This window comes from Dunckerocampus dactyliophorus, chromosome 21, assembly GCF_027744805.1.
Source record: "Dunckerocampus dactyliophorus isolate RoL2022-P2 chromosome 21, RoL_Ddac_1.1, whole genome shotgun sequence".
Lineage (NCBI taxonomy): Eukaryota > Metazoa > Chordata > Actinopteri > Syngnathiformes > Syngnathidae > Dunckerocampus > Dunckerocampus dactyliophorus.
Window position 1 is genome coordinate 15,884,803 of NC_072839.1, and position 13,705 is coordinate 15,898,507.

Genomic DNA, 13,705 nt, shown 5'->3' on the forward strand with positions numbered 1-13,705 from the left:
AGACCAAATCATGTTTACTGCAAATAGTAATTCATTTATTTAGACGTTAAAAAGTCTTACAATATAGAGCTCCAGAAAAGATAAAATTCTTCAAAGAAAGAAACCATGCTTATACTACAGTCGAGAGGACACAAGTCTCCTTGCATGCATGTGGAGTCAGAGCTTCCTCTGGGTAAAACACACACTGTTCAAGACCAAAGCAAAGAAGGTGTACATCAGCAGCTCACCCTGGCAGCAACAGTTCTGCAAGGCAGCAAACATTGAGTGCTGAAGATGTTAGACAGTCCCGGGTCACGTCCACTTCACGGAGACACATTCTTCAACAGAAGCCAGTCCCAAATGGTCATCTAACATTTGGGTTTCCCCGACAGGGAAACACGTTGACATTCAATACCGTTACAATTTGTTCTCTTTGTAGCAAACCCAGGAGAACCTCTGAAACATTTACCTCTGCAAATGGAAAATGAAAACTTAAAATCAAAACCAAGCTGGGAATGAAGTGAGTGATGTCAGAGTATTCCCGCCACCTAATAACTGCTCTTTGTTGCCTGTAATTTCAGGGAAGGAATTTCCCATAATTGAACCGCTTTGCACCAAACAATAGCTAACCTCCGCTGACAGCTTTAAACTGCATAACAACCAAACAAAGTATGCATCACAAACAACACGATCCTCTCCAGCAAAACAGCATCATCAGGTTGGCTCTTTGTCAATTTACTGTATGGGTGAAGGGGAAGCAATCAAATATGCAAAAAAAATAAAAAATCCCCAAAAACCAAACCCAAATGAACTCAAAATCCCCAAAATAAACGCAGCAATTTAGATTTTCTACCCCAAATTAATTCTCTTTTTAACGTCCTTTGTGTGTTTAACGTGTTGACCCTGTGGGGTGGGTGGGCGTTTGTCACAGTTCCGTTTCCGTAGAGGCGGCCACACGTGTCCTGCTGTCCCCCACAAAGCCATCACTCCGTCTTCTGGAGCTCTCTGCTTGGGGGCGCACATGGGCTGCGCAGACTCTTCTGCAAGACGTGCGCGTCCGCAGGCTCTATCCTCTTGTAGTAGTTCTTCTTTGTTTCGATGATCTCGAAGCCAAACTTCTGGTAAAAGTCGATGGCTGACTCATTGCTGATCTGCACGTGACTGTACAAATAATTACAAATAAAGTCAGTTGCTGATCCATTTCAACATGCACAATACAGCCAAAAGTATTGGGACACATACAGCAAGTGGAAAATGTGGAGTCCTACGAGAAGTTGGCATACATTCTTTTTTTTGTGATGTGCCGCCTCAACTACAATATACACACACATGTACAACACAATGTATGGGCAACACTGCCAACATCTTGTACGAAAACATCACTACATCCCCCCAAAACCAAAAAAGTCAAAGCACTATACAGACCAAAGTATTGGGACACACACAGGAAGTTAAAATGAGGAGTTGTACAATATGTTGGAGTGTGTCTCTGGGAATGTTTCTCTCATTATGAGGTCAGAGGTCACGGATATTGGGCCTGTTGTAGTTCTTCCACACCAGACCCATCCAACAATGCCTTTACGGGCCTTGCTTTGTGCACGGGGAATAGAAAATGGCCTTCCCCAAACTGTTCCCACATAGTTGGAAGCATACAATTGTCCAAAATATTTTTTTAAGCTGAAGACTGCAGATTCAGGGACAAATAAGGGTCCTGACTGATTAATAATCGGTTAAGACGCATGTCTGAAACTTACAGGTAAATGTTGTCAAAAGTGCCATCCTTCTCGCAGATGTTTAGCACATGATTCAGCATCTTTGTCCCTGCCAGGACCAAGAAGACACAATTTAGGTTGCAAACAAAGAACTCGTTGTCCCCACCAAAATGTGTTTTTTGGTGCTCCTTACCAATGCCAAGCCTACGGTACGGCGCTAGACATCCCAGCGTCATGATGTACAATCTCTTCTGGTTCTGAGAGTGGTCCACTCTGCAGCACACAGCTCCCACTGCGATGTCATTAAAGTACGCTGCAAGACAAATGGATGTCAACTTATTTGAACAATGGTCCTTTTGTGAATCAAAGAGGTGTAACTCACCTAGCTTGGCAAGCTCTCCGACCTCGAGCACGTCCTTGTAGAACTTGTCGTTGTAGCTGACAGGGAAGATGACCTGATTGAGGCGCTTCAGCTGCTTAATGTTGTGGGGCGTAACATCCCCCAGCTCGATCCGGCTACTGGAGCAAGAGCGAAACGGTCAAAGAGCTGACACGGCAGCACAGACACAAGAGTTGAGGACTGTAAAGTTGGCCGGTAGATGACAGTGTATCAGCAATCCACACATAAACAGAACACGCCCCCTAGTGGATGTGGGAAGCATAGGGAATGATACCATACTAATTGTTCTTTCATTAAAAGCTAAACTAATACTCATTTGTGTGGGGAAAAAAATTCTGAAGGTTTTGGTTTTTGTGACAACAATACAGGTTTGGCACACAACTGTATTAGCGTGAACCATTCACAGAGTTTTGATACACATCGGCGTTAGCGTGAACCATTCACACACTGTTATTGACATTGTCGTTGACAATGCAGGAGAAAGGTGAAGAAGACCAGGCTGAACTCTTGACTCAAATTCACCACTCAGACTTATTACTACCCATTGCTTACATTTTAGGGCTTCAAAAAGCATCTGGTGTGTAACTTGCCAGTTTTTTTTTTTTTTTAAATCAAGTGATACTCTAAAAATAACACTTTGCTTGTCTGCCTGTGAGTATTTTTAGTCTACACATCCAAATAGAGCTGTTGGAGGAGGTCACGCCAGTTGCTTTTGTGCAACGTTAAATAATCATAATCATTGTTAATAACTAACATTAGCCAAGTATGTTGGAACGTCATAGCACTGACAGCCAACGGTCACCAACTGTAAACTGATTTAGAGGTCCACACACGGCCAGACCCGCTCATATGCAGTTAAAAGCACATTTTGAAGCAGTCTATGTACACTTACAGTACTGTCTGGAATCACAGCTAACGCAACAATGCTCAGATTTATGTTTATAATATTTAGCCAATGATCCCAGCGTTAGCAAGCTAGCTAGTTAGCATCACCCGCAAGCCTGCCAGACGAAGCGGCTTGCAATGGGCGGGGATTTAGTCGTAAAATTGAGTCGCTAATGGTGCTGTCTACAGCTTAAAAAAATATATTTTCGGCTCTGGCAGTGAGATTAAAATAGCTTAGCTTGCTAGCTAGCTAGCCTCGCCGTCCAACTTTACGTGTGCTAATGCGCTTAATTCGTAGCTCCAAAGCTTACACTCACCCTTTCATTGTAAGCACAGACAATCCCTTATTCTCAACAAGGCTCGACTATGGAGTTGTACCCGGTAAAAGTGGGGAGATTTGACTTAGGGTGGGGGATGGCTTCCCTTTTCACCCTCCACATGTAGCTAGTTACGATGCTGTTAGCTTAGCCGCCGCACTGCTTGGAAGCGGACCGGCGACCTTTGACCCCCGCATGCGCACTACCGTCTATGTAGAAGGCAAGTGATTACCCGAATTTAGTCTGTCAGGCTGTGACTGACGGGCTTTCGGTTTCTGTTACTCTATGCGAGAATAAAATGACATTATATCTATATATATCCATCCATCTTCTACCACTTATCCAAGTTCAGTTCGAGGGGGCAGCAGGATAAGCAGGGAGGCTCCTCCATGCGTCCAGGTACCGCAGTGATGCCCTGGTCCAGATCTGGGAGGAGATCCTCCAGACACCATCCGTAGTCTCATTAGGAGCATGCCCCGACGTTGTCAGGCATGCGTACAAGCACGTGGGGGCCACACAAACTACTGAGAATCATTTTGAGTTGCTACAATGACATTTTAGCTAAATGGACCAGTGTGCTGCATCATTTTTTCACTTTCATTTTTGGTGTGTCTTTGATTTCCCCCCTCTATAGGGTGATCATTTTCATTTCTATCAAATGATGTGGCATCATTTTGTTACTAATACATCACCCACTTATTATCAGGAAAGATATTCATATCATTTTTCCCCCAGTTTAGATCTGATGTGTTTTCCAAGTGTTCCTTTAATTTTTTTGAGCAGTATATATATATATATATATTTTTTATTTTTTTAATTTTATTTATTTATATAACTGGCATGTATAACAGCAGTCTTGTCTGTCTTTTGTCATGTAGAAAGGTCAAATTTTGCCTTCATTCTGTCTCAGTTAGGGGTCACCAATGTGGTGCCTGCCTGCACCAGGTAGCCCACTATGACCTCATGAGGAGCTCAAGAGCCTGGTTTTAAATCGTAAGATACACTAGAAAGAAATGTATTCTGAAATGTAAATTGCAGATTGACAATGTTGTTGTTGTTGATGTTATCCAAAATGTCAGATGCGGACACTGACATTAGGTTAATGTTCTGGTAAAACAAGCAGATTCAGTTTGTTTGGGGAAAAATAAGATATTAAAATAAATTTTACAAAAATGTGTATTTTTTTCACAGTAGCTCTCACAAGAAAATGTTGGAGACCCCTGATCTATCGTGTCCCCTTAGCCCTAGGAGTACTTCTTATTTTCCTTGCACAATCTAAGGACTAACACGATAATTAACCAATCCACCAATTACTACAGCTCGGTAGATTAATGATGGCAGGGCGATCATGTAGTAATGGATATTTAAAAAATTGACTGGGATAGGTTCCAGCATACCCGCGACCCTAATGAGGATAAGCGGCATCGAAGATGGATGGATGGACGGGTTGCAAAGTGATAACTACACTAATGTTGTAATTGGCTGTGAACATGATTCCATTTTGGCTCAAGCGTCATTGCAAAGATAGCAGTCGCATTGAGAGGAACCACCTCGTGTCATTCATGCAATTTTAGTAAATTTACTTGAAAACGATTTAGAGTGTGCTATCTTCATCCTTCTTACTTGTCAGTATCTTTGCGTGATTCTGGGGGCGGATCCAAAATGGCGGCGGTGGCAGTTGAGCTCCACACTGAATGAAGTCAGCTGATCTCAGTCTGCTGTCACGAAGCACGAACCAGCATCGTTTTCACAACAAGGAACACAAATAAAGAACCTCTTCACAACCTGACGGTAAGCATAAAATTAGTAGCTAAGACAAAATATATTTACAAACTATCTTTACTATTAAATGTAGAATTGTTTGTTGAAGCTGAGCCATTGCACCAAATGTTGGTGTCCCCCTTTTATCAGGCCAAGAGCAACCTTGTTGAAATGCTGCAAAATAGTCAACTCTGCAGCTAGTTAAGGCCATCTTAACCTACAGTTAGACTAAAAGTACGATAAGATAGTAACTATGGGTTTTTGTTCGCTGTATTATGTTGGCTACATGGTTGCTAGCATGCGTAAAATGAATACGCATCGACCAAACATGTCGACGTGTGTACTCTTCTTCATTTCTGTGTTAAAGATAACATAATTTAGTCGGCAATTACGTGTTTACTCATTCTAAGAAGCAGTTCACTCGAAGACTCAAGTTGACATCATGACCATCTCACGGACATGTAACATTTCTAACAGAGCGGTCTATTTTTCCACGTATTGACTATTTTTTTTTTTTTTTTACACGTGTTTACCTACACATCACCTCCTTGTTTGTTTAGTGAAGATCACATGATAGCAGCAAGACACACCAGACATTATTCTTTGTTTTGAATGAAATAGCAGTGCGATAATGAGGAGATTGTTATTCACAAGAAACCACAATGATAGTGTTTGCAGTTCCTCATGGCATGACAGTCACAAAGTGTGCGTCTTTATTTCACACCATGCTTATTTTCCACTTCCTTGTAGAGCCAGAGTCATGTGCTAGGATCATATGATCAAGTGTCATGTCGTTGCGCAGTGCCCCTGTGGGGAATGTATGAAAACATTTTCAACACTAGCTTTTAATCAGTGGTTTTATGTCTCTGTCGTTTTAACTTGTGAAATAAATTAATCAAGGGCCTTATCTTTACTTGTTATCTTTACACTCAACATTGACAAATTAAAGTCTGATTGATGTACGCAATCAATATTGGGTCAGTAAATTCAATATTAAATATAGATTCAGCTTAATTTGATGTAAAATATATATATTGACACTACTTTTCACAACATCACGAGGTTTGCTATCTTAGTGTATGGGGGCGGGGCGCTGTAGATGATGCCATTGTCTAATTTGCATAATTGGCCATGACGCAGACTCCTATTCAGCATTTGTGTGTGGACGGGTAAAGCGGAGCTTTTTGGTTTGCCATAACAAATGTGCAACATTATCTCATGTTTTTAAACCTTTATTACTTCTAATGTATCACTATATTGGTGAACACATATGTTATAGTGCATCACCAAGTCAGTTGTGGCATGAGTTATCTTAAGAGCATAGTTATGAGGCCATCTACTGTACAGAGTTCGATGAAAGCTGTGACATTATGATGTGTTTGTGAGTGAGGGTGAATGCCACATCTAAAAATCCTCAAAAATGAGAGAAACCTGACTAGGACAATTACATTGTAGTCATAATTTCTTTTTCACACATTTTTAAACATATGTGTATGTGAAACAATAGATTTACATTCCCTCTGCTCAATCTGCAAGACAACAAAATTATGAGCGAAAGGTATTTCAATTCAAATAATACATCAATTCATCCATCCATTTTCTTCCGGTTCCGGGTTGCGGGTCCAGCAGTCTCAATAGAGAAGTCCAGACTGCCCGGTCTCCAGCCACCTCTTCCAATTCCACTGGGAGGACACCAAGGCATTCCAAGGCCAGCTGTGAGACATAATCCCTCCAGTGTGTCCTAGGCCTGTCCCGGGGGCCTTGTCCCGGCTGGACATGCCCGGAACACCTCACCAGGGAGGCGTCCGGGAGGCATCCAGACTAGATGCCCGAGCCACCTCAACTGGCTCCCCTCAATATGAAGGAGCAGGGGCCCTACTCTGAGCTCCTCCCGGATGACCGAGCTCCTCACCCTATCAATGAATATGTTTATATCAGTCATATAATATGTCACACTTGCTGTATTGTCATGTTATGGTTGGTGAAATATTGCAATATCAACATATTGCAAGTTACTTAATTTTTAATTCTTGAGGGATTATTCTAGCAGTATCTTCAGTGGCCAGGTAGTAGCGCTGTGTCATGAGGAAAGAAGCAGCCTCACAAGGCCACAAGGTCTCAGCACTAATGGGAAGGACACAGTAAAGGCATGGATGAAGCATAGTAGAGGAAAGAGGATCCCAAATATGAGCAATATGGCCAAATTAGTGCAGTCTTTCATCATGGCATTCATCACTAGAGCATCTGCTGCAGCATCTGCTTTCATCAGTCCCTTAATGCAGCAAAGGAAAAACATTATCTTTGTAAAGACAGTATTTTAAGTTGTGGCTGGCTGGCCTATAAAAACACTTACGTTATATTAGGTTGCATTTAACTGCTCAGGAATCCAAGGAGTATTTCTGTTGTTCTCCAGTTGGAAGATTAAATCCACTCAAAATGAACACATCCAAGCTGCCCAAGATCCGGGATGAGGACCGAGAGAGCCAGTTTGGATACGTGCATGGAGTCTCGGGACCAGGTTGCTGCCACTCTCACATTAACACTGTTTGTATGCTGCATCATCAAGCTAAAGCCAGCTGTTTGCTTTCCAGTGGTGACGGCGACCGCCATGGCAGGGGCAGCCATGTACGAGCTGGTGCGTGTGGGCCACAGTGAGCTGGTGGGGGAGATTATCAGGCTGGAAGGAGACATGGCCACCATTCAGGTCTACGAGGAGACATGTATCCTTTTTGTAATATGGCTGCACATCACTCTGCAATACTTGATATACCTGTATGTGAGTTATACATGTCAGTGTTTCCCACAGGACTGCAACCTGTCTGTGGTATAAGAGCATAGTGTCCATGTTTTGTGTTAGTCTCCAAAAATGTCAAAGACCAGAAAACGTCACTAGATTTGTCTCCAGTTGCTCAGTTGGCAACACTGATCCCTCCTGCTATGTCGTCTTATTCTCAGGTCTTATTCTCTTCAGGTGCAGGTGGGTGTGTTAACCCATGTAGAGTTGGAATGACAAGCTCCATTCACAGAAAGTCCCATTATAATGTGTTTTTGAGTGAGGGCAAGCAGGTAGTGCCAAATCTATTTGTGGAGGTCCAAATCAATGTTTGGGAAACATTGCATACACTTTCTACCTATTTCACACCAAGGGATGTTGCTCATATCATGTCACTATGACATGATTTTTCCTGAGCTGGATCACAGCTGGCGTGTCCGTCGGAGACCCGGTGCTTCGTACTGGGAAACCTCTCTCTGTAGAGCTGGGCCCGGGAATCATGGGCTCCATCTTTGATGGTATCCAGCGACCCCTGAAGGACATCAACGACCTCACGCAAAGCATCTACATCCCGAGGGGTGTCAACATCGGGGCCCTCAACCGAGACCTCAAATGGGAGTTTTGCCCTAGCAAGAGTCTGCGGGTACGTGGGCATCCAAACTTTTTCTTATGATAATTTTTCCCCTCAAATCATCAGCAGATGCTGCTTCCACTTGACAAAATAGATGCAGCATTTCAAATTAATGCTTCCTTTTTATTTCATTGAGGAAAATATAATGTGTTGCCTCTATGTGGCTGGAATTTCCATTACTAAGACATCTGATACTACCATGTTATTTATTCTATTCAGGACAACATCCAAGTCGTGAACAGTGTTTAAAGTGAATAATATACATTATATGCAACACACATTTAATCAATTATTTCACCAATCAGTATGTGGATGAGATCCCTGAATCTTAATTCTTCATCTTAACAAGACTTTTTGTTTTTTTTTTTGACAAAAACACAGTTTGGGGTCATCCCTTTTCTGTTCCCAGTGCACACAGCAAGGTGCATAAAGGCATGCTTGGATGAGTTTGGTGTGGAAAATGAAGGCCATTAAACACATTTGCGATTAAGTACGTAGATGAGAGATTGACATAAATTCTCATAGACACACGGCGATATCTTGAAGAAAGTCTTTCCAGAACAGTGGAAGTTTGCCTGGCACTCTCCGCAATCAAGTGCCGAGCCGCAGTGTAGAGAAATGTGCTAATTCAGATTTTTTCTTCTTGTCTCCATCAGGTTGGCAGTCACATCACAGGTGGAGATATTTATGGGATGGTGTACGAGAACTCTCTCATTAGGCACAAGATCATGCTGCCGCCCAAGAACAGAGGCACTGTCACCTACGTGGCCCCGCCTGGAAACTATGACATCAGCGTGGGTCATACACACACACACACACACACACACACACACACACATTTAGGATACTGTTCTATCGTTGCTGACAGTGGGCTGTGTCTCTCCTTCAGGATGTGGTGATGGAGCTCGAGTTCGAGGGTGTGAAGGAGAAGTTCACCATGGTGCAAGTGTGGCCCGTCAGACAAGTGCGGCCTGTCACGGAAAAGCTGCCCGCCAATCACCCGCTGCTGACTGGACAGAGAGTTCTGGACGCCCTTTTCCCGTGAGCCTCTTCAACCTTTTCACTCCAGACTCCAGTGGAATTCTCCAGCACCGCCACTTATTGATCCATTCTGCGATGCACACATTTAAAGTCCTCTCCTCTCTACCTGATCTACCTTGCAGGTGTGTACAGGGAGGAACTACAGCTATCCCGGGAGCTTTCGGCTGCGGGAAGACCGTCATCTCCCAGTCCCTTTCCAAGTACTCCAATAGCGATGTCATCGTGTACGTTGGATGTGGGGAGCGTGGTAACGAGATGTCTGAAGTGCTGCGAGACTTCCCTGAGGTAAGGTAGCAACAGTGGCATCCTATAAGGTCATTGATTATTTAACATTGAAAGAAACTGCTTGAAAGTCTTTTACATCAGTGATACTCTACCTTTTTTTAGTGAAAGGTGGGGGGTGCACTATGTGGTAATATAATGCAATGCAATGCAATATTGACAGTAAAAGGCAAAGACAGATGCTGACACTCCCTGTGTGACTCACAGCTGACCATGGAGGTGGACGGCAAGACGGAGAGCATCATGAAGAGAACGGCACTGGTGGCCAACACCTCCAATATGCCCGTAGCTGCCCGAGAAGCCTCCATCTACACGGGTACACGCTGCCGCCAAGCGGGAATTTGATCTCAGTCGCTTGCATGCGCTAACCCAAAGTCTGTTTTGGCAGGAATCACGCTCTCGGAGTACTTCCGAGACATGGGATACAACGTCAGCATGATGGCTGACTCCACCTCTCGTTGGGCTGAAGCTCTCAGGGAAATTTCGGGACGTCTGGCTGAGATGCCTGCAGGTAAGCCAAGAGAGGAAAGATTTTATTCAATCAATAAGTCACTTTATACATGAAATGTACACTTCTCGTTGCTCTATCAACACATTAACAAAGAAAAAGCTCTGACCAAATTGTGTTCTTTCTTGGCTCCCAATACCTATTTCACATAGCTTCAAGGTGAAGTTAGTGTGTGTTTTTAGCAGTATAGTCATCCCTCACCACATCGCACTTAAAATTTTGAGGCTTCACTCTTATCACGTTTTTTTCAAAATATATAAAATAATAAATCATCACCGTTTTGTGATTGAGTACGGCCAATTCTTAGTAAAAAAAAAAATTCACATATAAGCAAATTGTACGTATTTCTGGCCAAAGTTAATTATTTTTAAGCATCAAAATGACTAAATGAACTAAAATACATGCAGTATATAAGCCATTCAGAAAACGCACACATTTGAAGTGTACAATTCTACACTGGACACAAGGTGTCAGTAATGTTACTGTATTGACTTGTTGGTGTTATGTTGATTTTCGAAAGTCTGACGTTCATGAAGGCACCTCACTGTTAATGTTATTGGTGGATAAGGAGGAAGTGTTGTGGGGGCAAGGAGGAGACGTGTGAGAGTTGAACTGTGTTCTGTGTTGGAATTGAGCACTCCTATTGCTTTTAAGGTTGGCAATTAAAAATAAAAAAAAACATCAGACTCTGTGTGACTCTATAAGAACGCTACATTGCATTAGCCACCACAAGAAGTCCTGAAAGTAAAACAAGGCTCTCACCCAATGCCAACATGTGTGCTGTGAGTGTATATTATGTCTTATTTTCTCTTATGTGTGCTATATTGGGTAATACAAGTGTAAAGGTGACTGTAGGGGTGTTATTTAATGTCTAGAGGTCCCCAACAGTGTTAAAAACTGTGTTTAGGAGGTCATAGACTTTCTATGCTCTAACTACAAAAATATACAATTTATAAAAAAGGAATCCTGCTTCAAGTAAATTCACTTATCACGGTCGGGTCTACAACCAATTAACCGCAATAAAGGAGGGATTACAGTATATGAAAGTGAATGTGTTTCCTCAGATAGTGGCTACCCTGCCTACCTGGGTGCCCGCCTGGCCTCCTTCTATGAGCGCGCCGGGAGGGTGAAGTGTCTGGGCAACCCTGAGAGGGAGGGCAGCGTCAGCATAGTTGGAGCGTGAGTCAACAGCACACATTCAAAAAAGTGTAATTGTTTAATTGTGTTAAATCTTTTTGGTCAAATATGTGTGTTCATAGTGTATCGCCCCCTGGTGGTGACTTCTCTGACCCTGTTACTTCAGCCACACTCGGTATTGTTCAGGTAATGAACCACCTTTCGGAGACGTTTAGTCACTTTTGCCTTATTGTTGATGTCATTGCTTGTCACGCCCTGTCTCAGGTGTTCTGGGGTCTGGATAAAAAGCTGGCTCAGAGGAAACACTTCCCCTCGGTCAACTGGCTCATCAGCTATAGCAAGTACACTCGCGCCCTTGACGAGTACTACGACAAACATTTTACCGAGTTTGTGCCGCTGCGCACCAAGGCTAAAGAGATCCTGCAGGAAGAGGAAGACCTGGCTGAGATCGTGCAGCTTGTCGGAAAGGTAATTCTCTGATGCTGCATCACTTTTAAAACTAAATACAAATTAAGAAGAGGCGTTGACATGGTTACCTGACTGGCAGGCATCACTGGCAGAGACGGATAAGATCACTCTGGAAGTAGCCAAACTCATTAAAGATGACTTCCTTCAGCAGAATGGCTACACGCCTTATGACAGGTCAGGCGCCGAGCAACGCATTTAATATTCTTACGAGAAAAAAACCCACACTCATTTCTCATTACATGTTGTTTTCCCACAGATTCTGTCCCTTCTACAAGACTGTGGGAATCCTCTCAAATATGATTGCCTTCTACGACATGGCGCGCCATGCGGTGGAGACCACAGCGCAGAGCGATAACAAGATCACCTGGGCCATGATCAGGGAGCACATGGGGGAAATCCTCTATAGGATCAGCTCCATGAAATTCAAGGTTGTTTTTCTGGATCCAGTGCAAAACATTATAAAAATGCCTCCCATTTGCCTCTCATGCTGCAAATAATTTTACTATTCTTACAATGGAACCCGCTTATGACAACCAACTTATCAAGTACTGGCCCACCGTGTTCGTCTTATCATTCAAAAGTGCACGTATAAGTCCACGTTGACATACAATGCTTGCCATACATTTACCTATTTATGGCGGCCTGCCAGGAATAAATTTGGACCACCACGAATATATTTATACTCGCTCACAAACACATTATAATGGGACTGTATGTGAATGTAGCTTGTCGTTCCAACTCCGTACAGTAGATGCGATTGTAGCTCTGCTGCTTAACACACCACAAACTGCCAGTCAACTGCCCGTCAGTGTTGCCAACGTAGCGATTTTGTTGCTATATTGACAAAGTATTCAGATCCCTCTAGATTGTGTTTTTCAAAAAAGCGACAACTCTATCAACTTTTTCTGGTCTTTTCTGGTCCTAACCATGTTTGTTAGCAGCATCCAGAAAAATCACTTATCCAAAAGCCATGGTCAATTATGCAAATTTGACAATTATCTCTTTATGTCACCATTCATATGTAAATGTGCAAACAATGCGTAGTTTTGGTTATGTTTAACTGCTAATGTCGAATTACACTGGTTTCGCTGTATTATTTTTATTTTACGAACTGTTTAAATTTCAAGTGTATCACCCCCTCATGTGATTGCGCAGGACCCGGTGAAGGACGGCGAGGCCAAGATCAAAGGCGAGTACGCACAGCTGCTGGAGGACATGCAGAACGCCTTCCGCACTCTGGAAGAATAGACGCTCCTTTTCGTTTTTTTGTTGTTGTCTCCAATCCATCACATTCCGCCTTTTGTGCTTCCTCGTGCTCCATTGTGAGTGATGGTGTGTATGTATCTGTGTGTGTGGAGGTTAAGGAGAAAGATGTACTGTAATTGTTATTTGATGCCCTCATGTCCTCATGTTGTGGCGCACTCTGGATCCTCTACATGGTTGTGATTGTGTGTCCTTTTTCTTGACGTCATCCACACGGCGTCTATCTGTACAGAAGACTATTGAACAGTCACGAGACTATGAGTATTTATTGCAACATTTTGATGTCTGATTTTATGCTTGTGTTTGTGTTGTGTACCGTTGCCGTGTGGCTGTGTACAAATCGGACTGTGACACCCAGTGCGATATTTTCATCATGTGGCTCCCAAAGAATTAAAAGAGTGGGGGGTAACACAAAAAAGACAAATGTGTATTTGCCTTTGTTTTTTGCCTTGATGCTTGCTGTTGGTGCTGCTCAACTGGTCTCTCTACATGTCACACATAACTTTAAAATATGACCTTTAGATGCTTGTAAAAATAACATAATAACA

General features: G+C 42.9%; 2 protein-coding genes across 7 annotated transcripts; one reads left to right on the forward strand and one right to left on the reverse strand.

Moving 5' to 3' along the window:
- Positions 1-8: 8 nt before the first annotated feature.
- naa50 (N-alpha-acetyltransferase 50, NatE catalytic subunit) lies at positions 9-3,476 on the reverse strand. 2 transcript variants are annotated; one of them, XM_054766019.1, is made up of 5 exons: positions 3,294-3,476; positions 2,074-2,207; positions 1,885-2,004; positions 1,734-1,800; positions 9-1,140 (listed from the first exon to the last, which is right to left on the reverse strand). In XM_054766019.1, the coding sequence occupies exons 1-5, from the start codon at positions 3,299-3,301 to the stop codon at positions 963-965; spliced, it is 507 nt and encodes a 168-aa protein (XP_054621994.1). In that variant the 5' UTR covers positions 3,302-3,476; the 3' UTR covers positions 9-962. The 2 variants fall into 2 exon arrangements, with proteins under 2 accessions (XP_054621994.1, XP_054621993.1); XM_054766018.1 differs by having other exon boundaries at positions 2,074-2,210.
- Positions 3,477-4,932: 1,456 nt separating this feature from the next.
- On the forward strand, positions 4,933-13,572 carry atp6v1ab (ATPase H+ transporting V1 subunit Ab). Of its 5 annotated transcripts, none has more exons than XM_054766193.1 (16): positions 4,940-5,084; positions 6,681-6,769; positions 7,468-7,572; positions 7,646-7,774; positions 8,256-8,470; positions 9,115-9,252; positions 9,348-9,499; positions 9,622-9,784; positions 9,989-10,097; positions 10,170-10,292; positions 11,354-11,468; positions 11,549-11,612; positions 11,691-11,894; positions 11,974-12,068; positions 12,151-12,322; positions 13,050-13,572. In XM_054766193.1, the coding sequence occupies exons 3-16, from the start codon at positions 7,491-7,493 to the stop codon at positions 13,140-13,142; spliced, it is 1,854 nt and encodes a 617-aa protein (XP_054622168.1). In that variant the 5' UTR covers positions 4,940-5,084; positions 6,681-6,769; positions 7,468-7,490; the 3' UTR covers positions 13,143-13,572. The 5 variants fall into 5 exon arrangements, with proteins under 5 accessions (XP_054622167.1, XP_054622168.1, XP_054622170.1 ...); XM_054766195.1 differs by having other exon boundaries at positions 6,681-6,762; XM_054766194.1 differs by having other exon boundaries at positions 4,975-5,084; positions 6,684-6,769.
- Positions 13,573-13,705: the final 133 nt, after the last annotated feature.

Bases quoted from the DNA above. Each gene is read 5' to 3' on its own strand.
- atp6v1ab (XM_054766192.1), top strand. From the start codon at position 7,491: ATGAACACATCCAAGCTGCCCAAGATCCGGGATGAGGACCGAGAGAGC. The intron at 11,469-11,548 runs GTGAGTCAACAG...GTGTGTTCATAG, and splicing joins AGCGTCAGCATAGTTGGAGC to TGTATCGCCCCCTGGTGGTG. The intron at 11,613-11,690 runs GTAATGAACCAC...GCCCTGTCTCAG, and splicing joins CCACACTCGGTATTGTTCAG to GTGTTCTGGGGTCTGGATAA.
- naa50 (XM_054766018.1), bottom strand. The intron at 2,005-2,073 runs GTGAGTTACACC...TTTGTCTTGCAG, and splicing joins CGGAGAGCTTGCCAAGCTAG to CGTACTTTAATGACATCGCA. The intron at 1,801-1,884 runs GTAAGGAGCACC...TGGTCCTGGCAG, and splicing joins GTACCGTAGGCTTGGCATTG to GGACAAAGATGCTGAATCAT.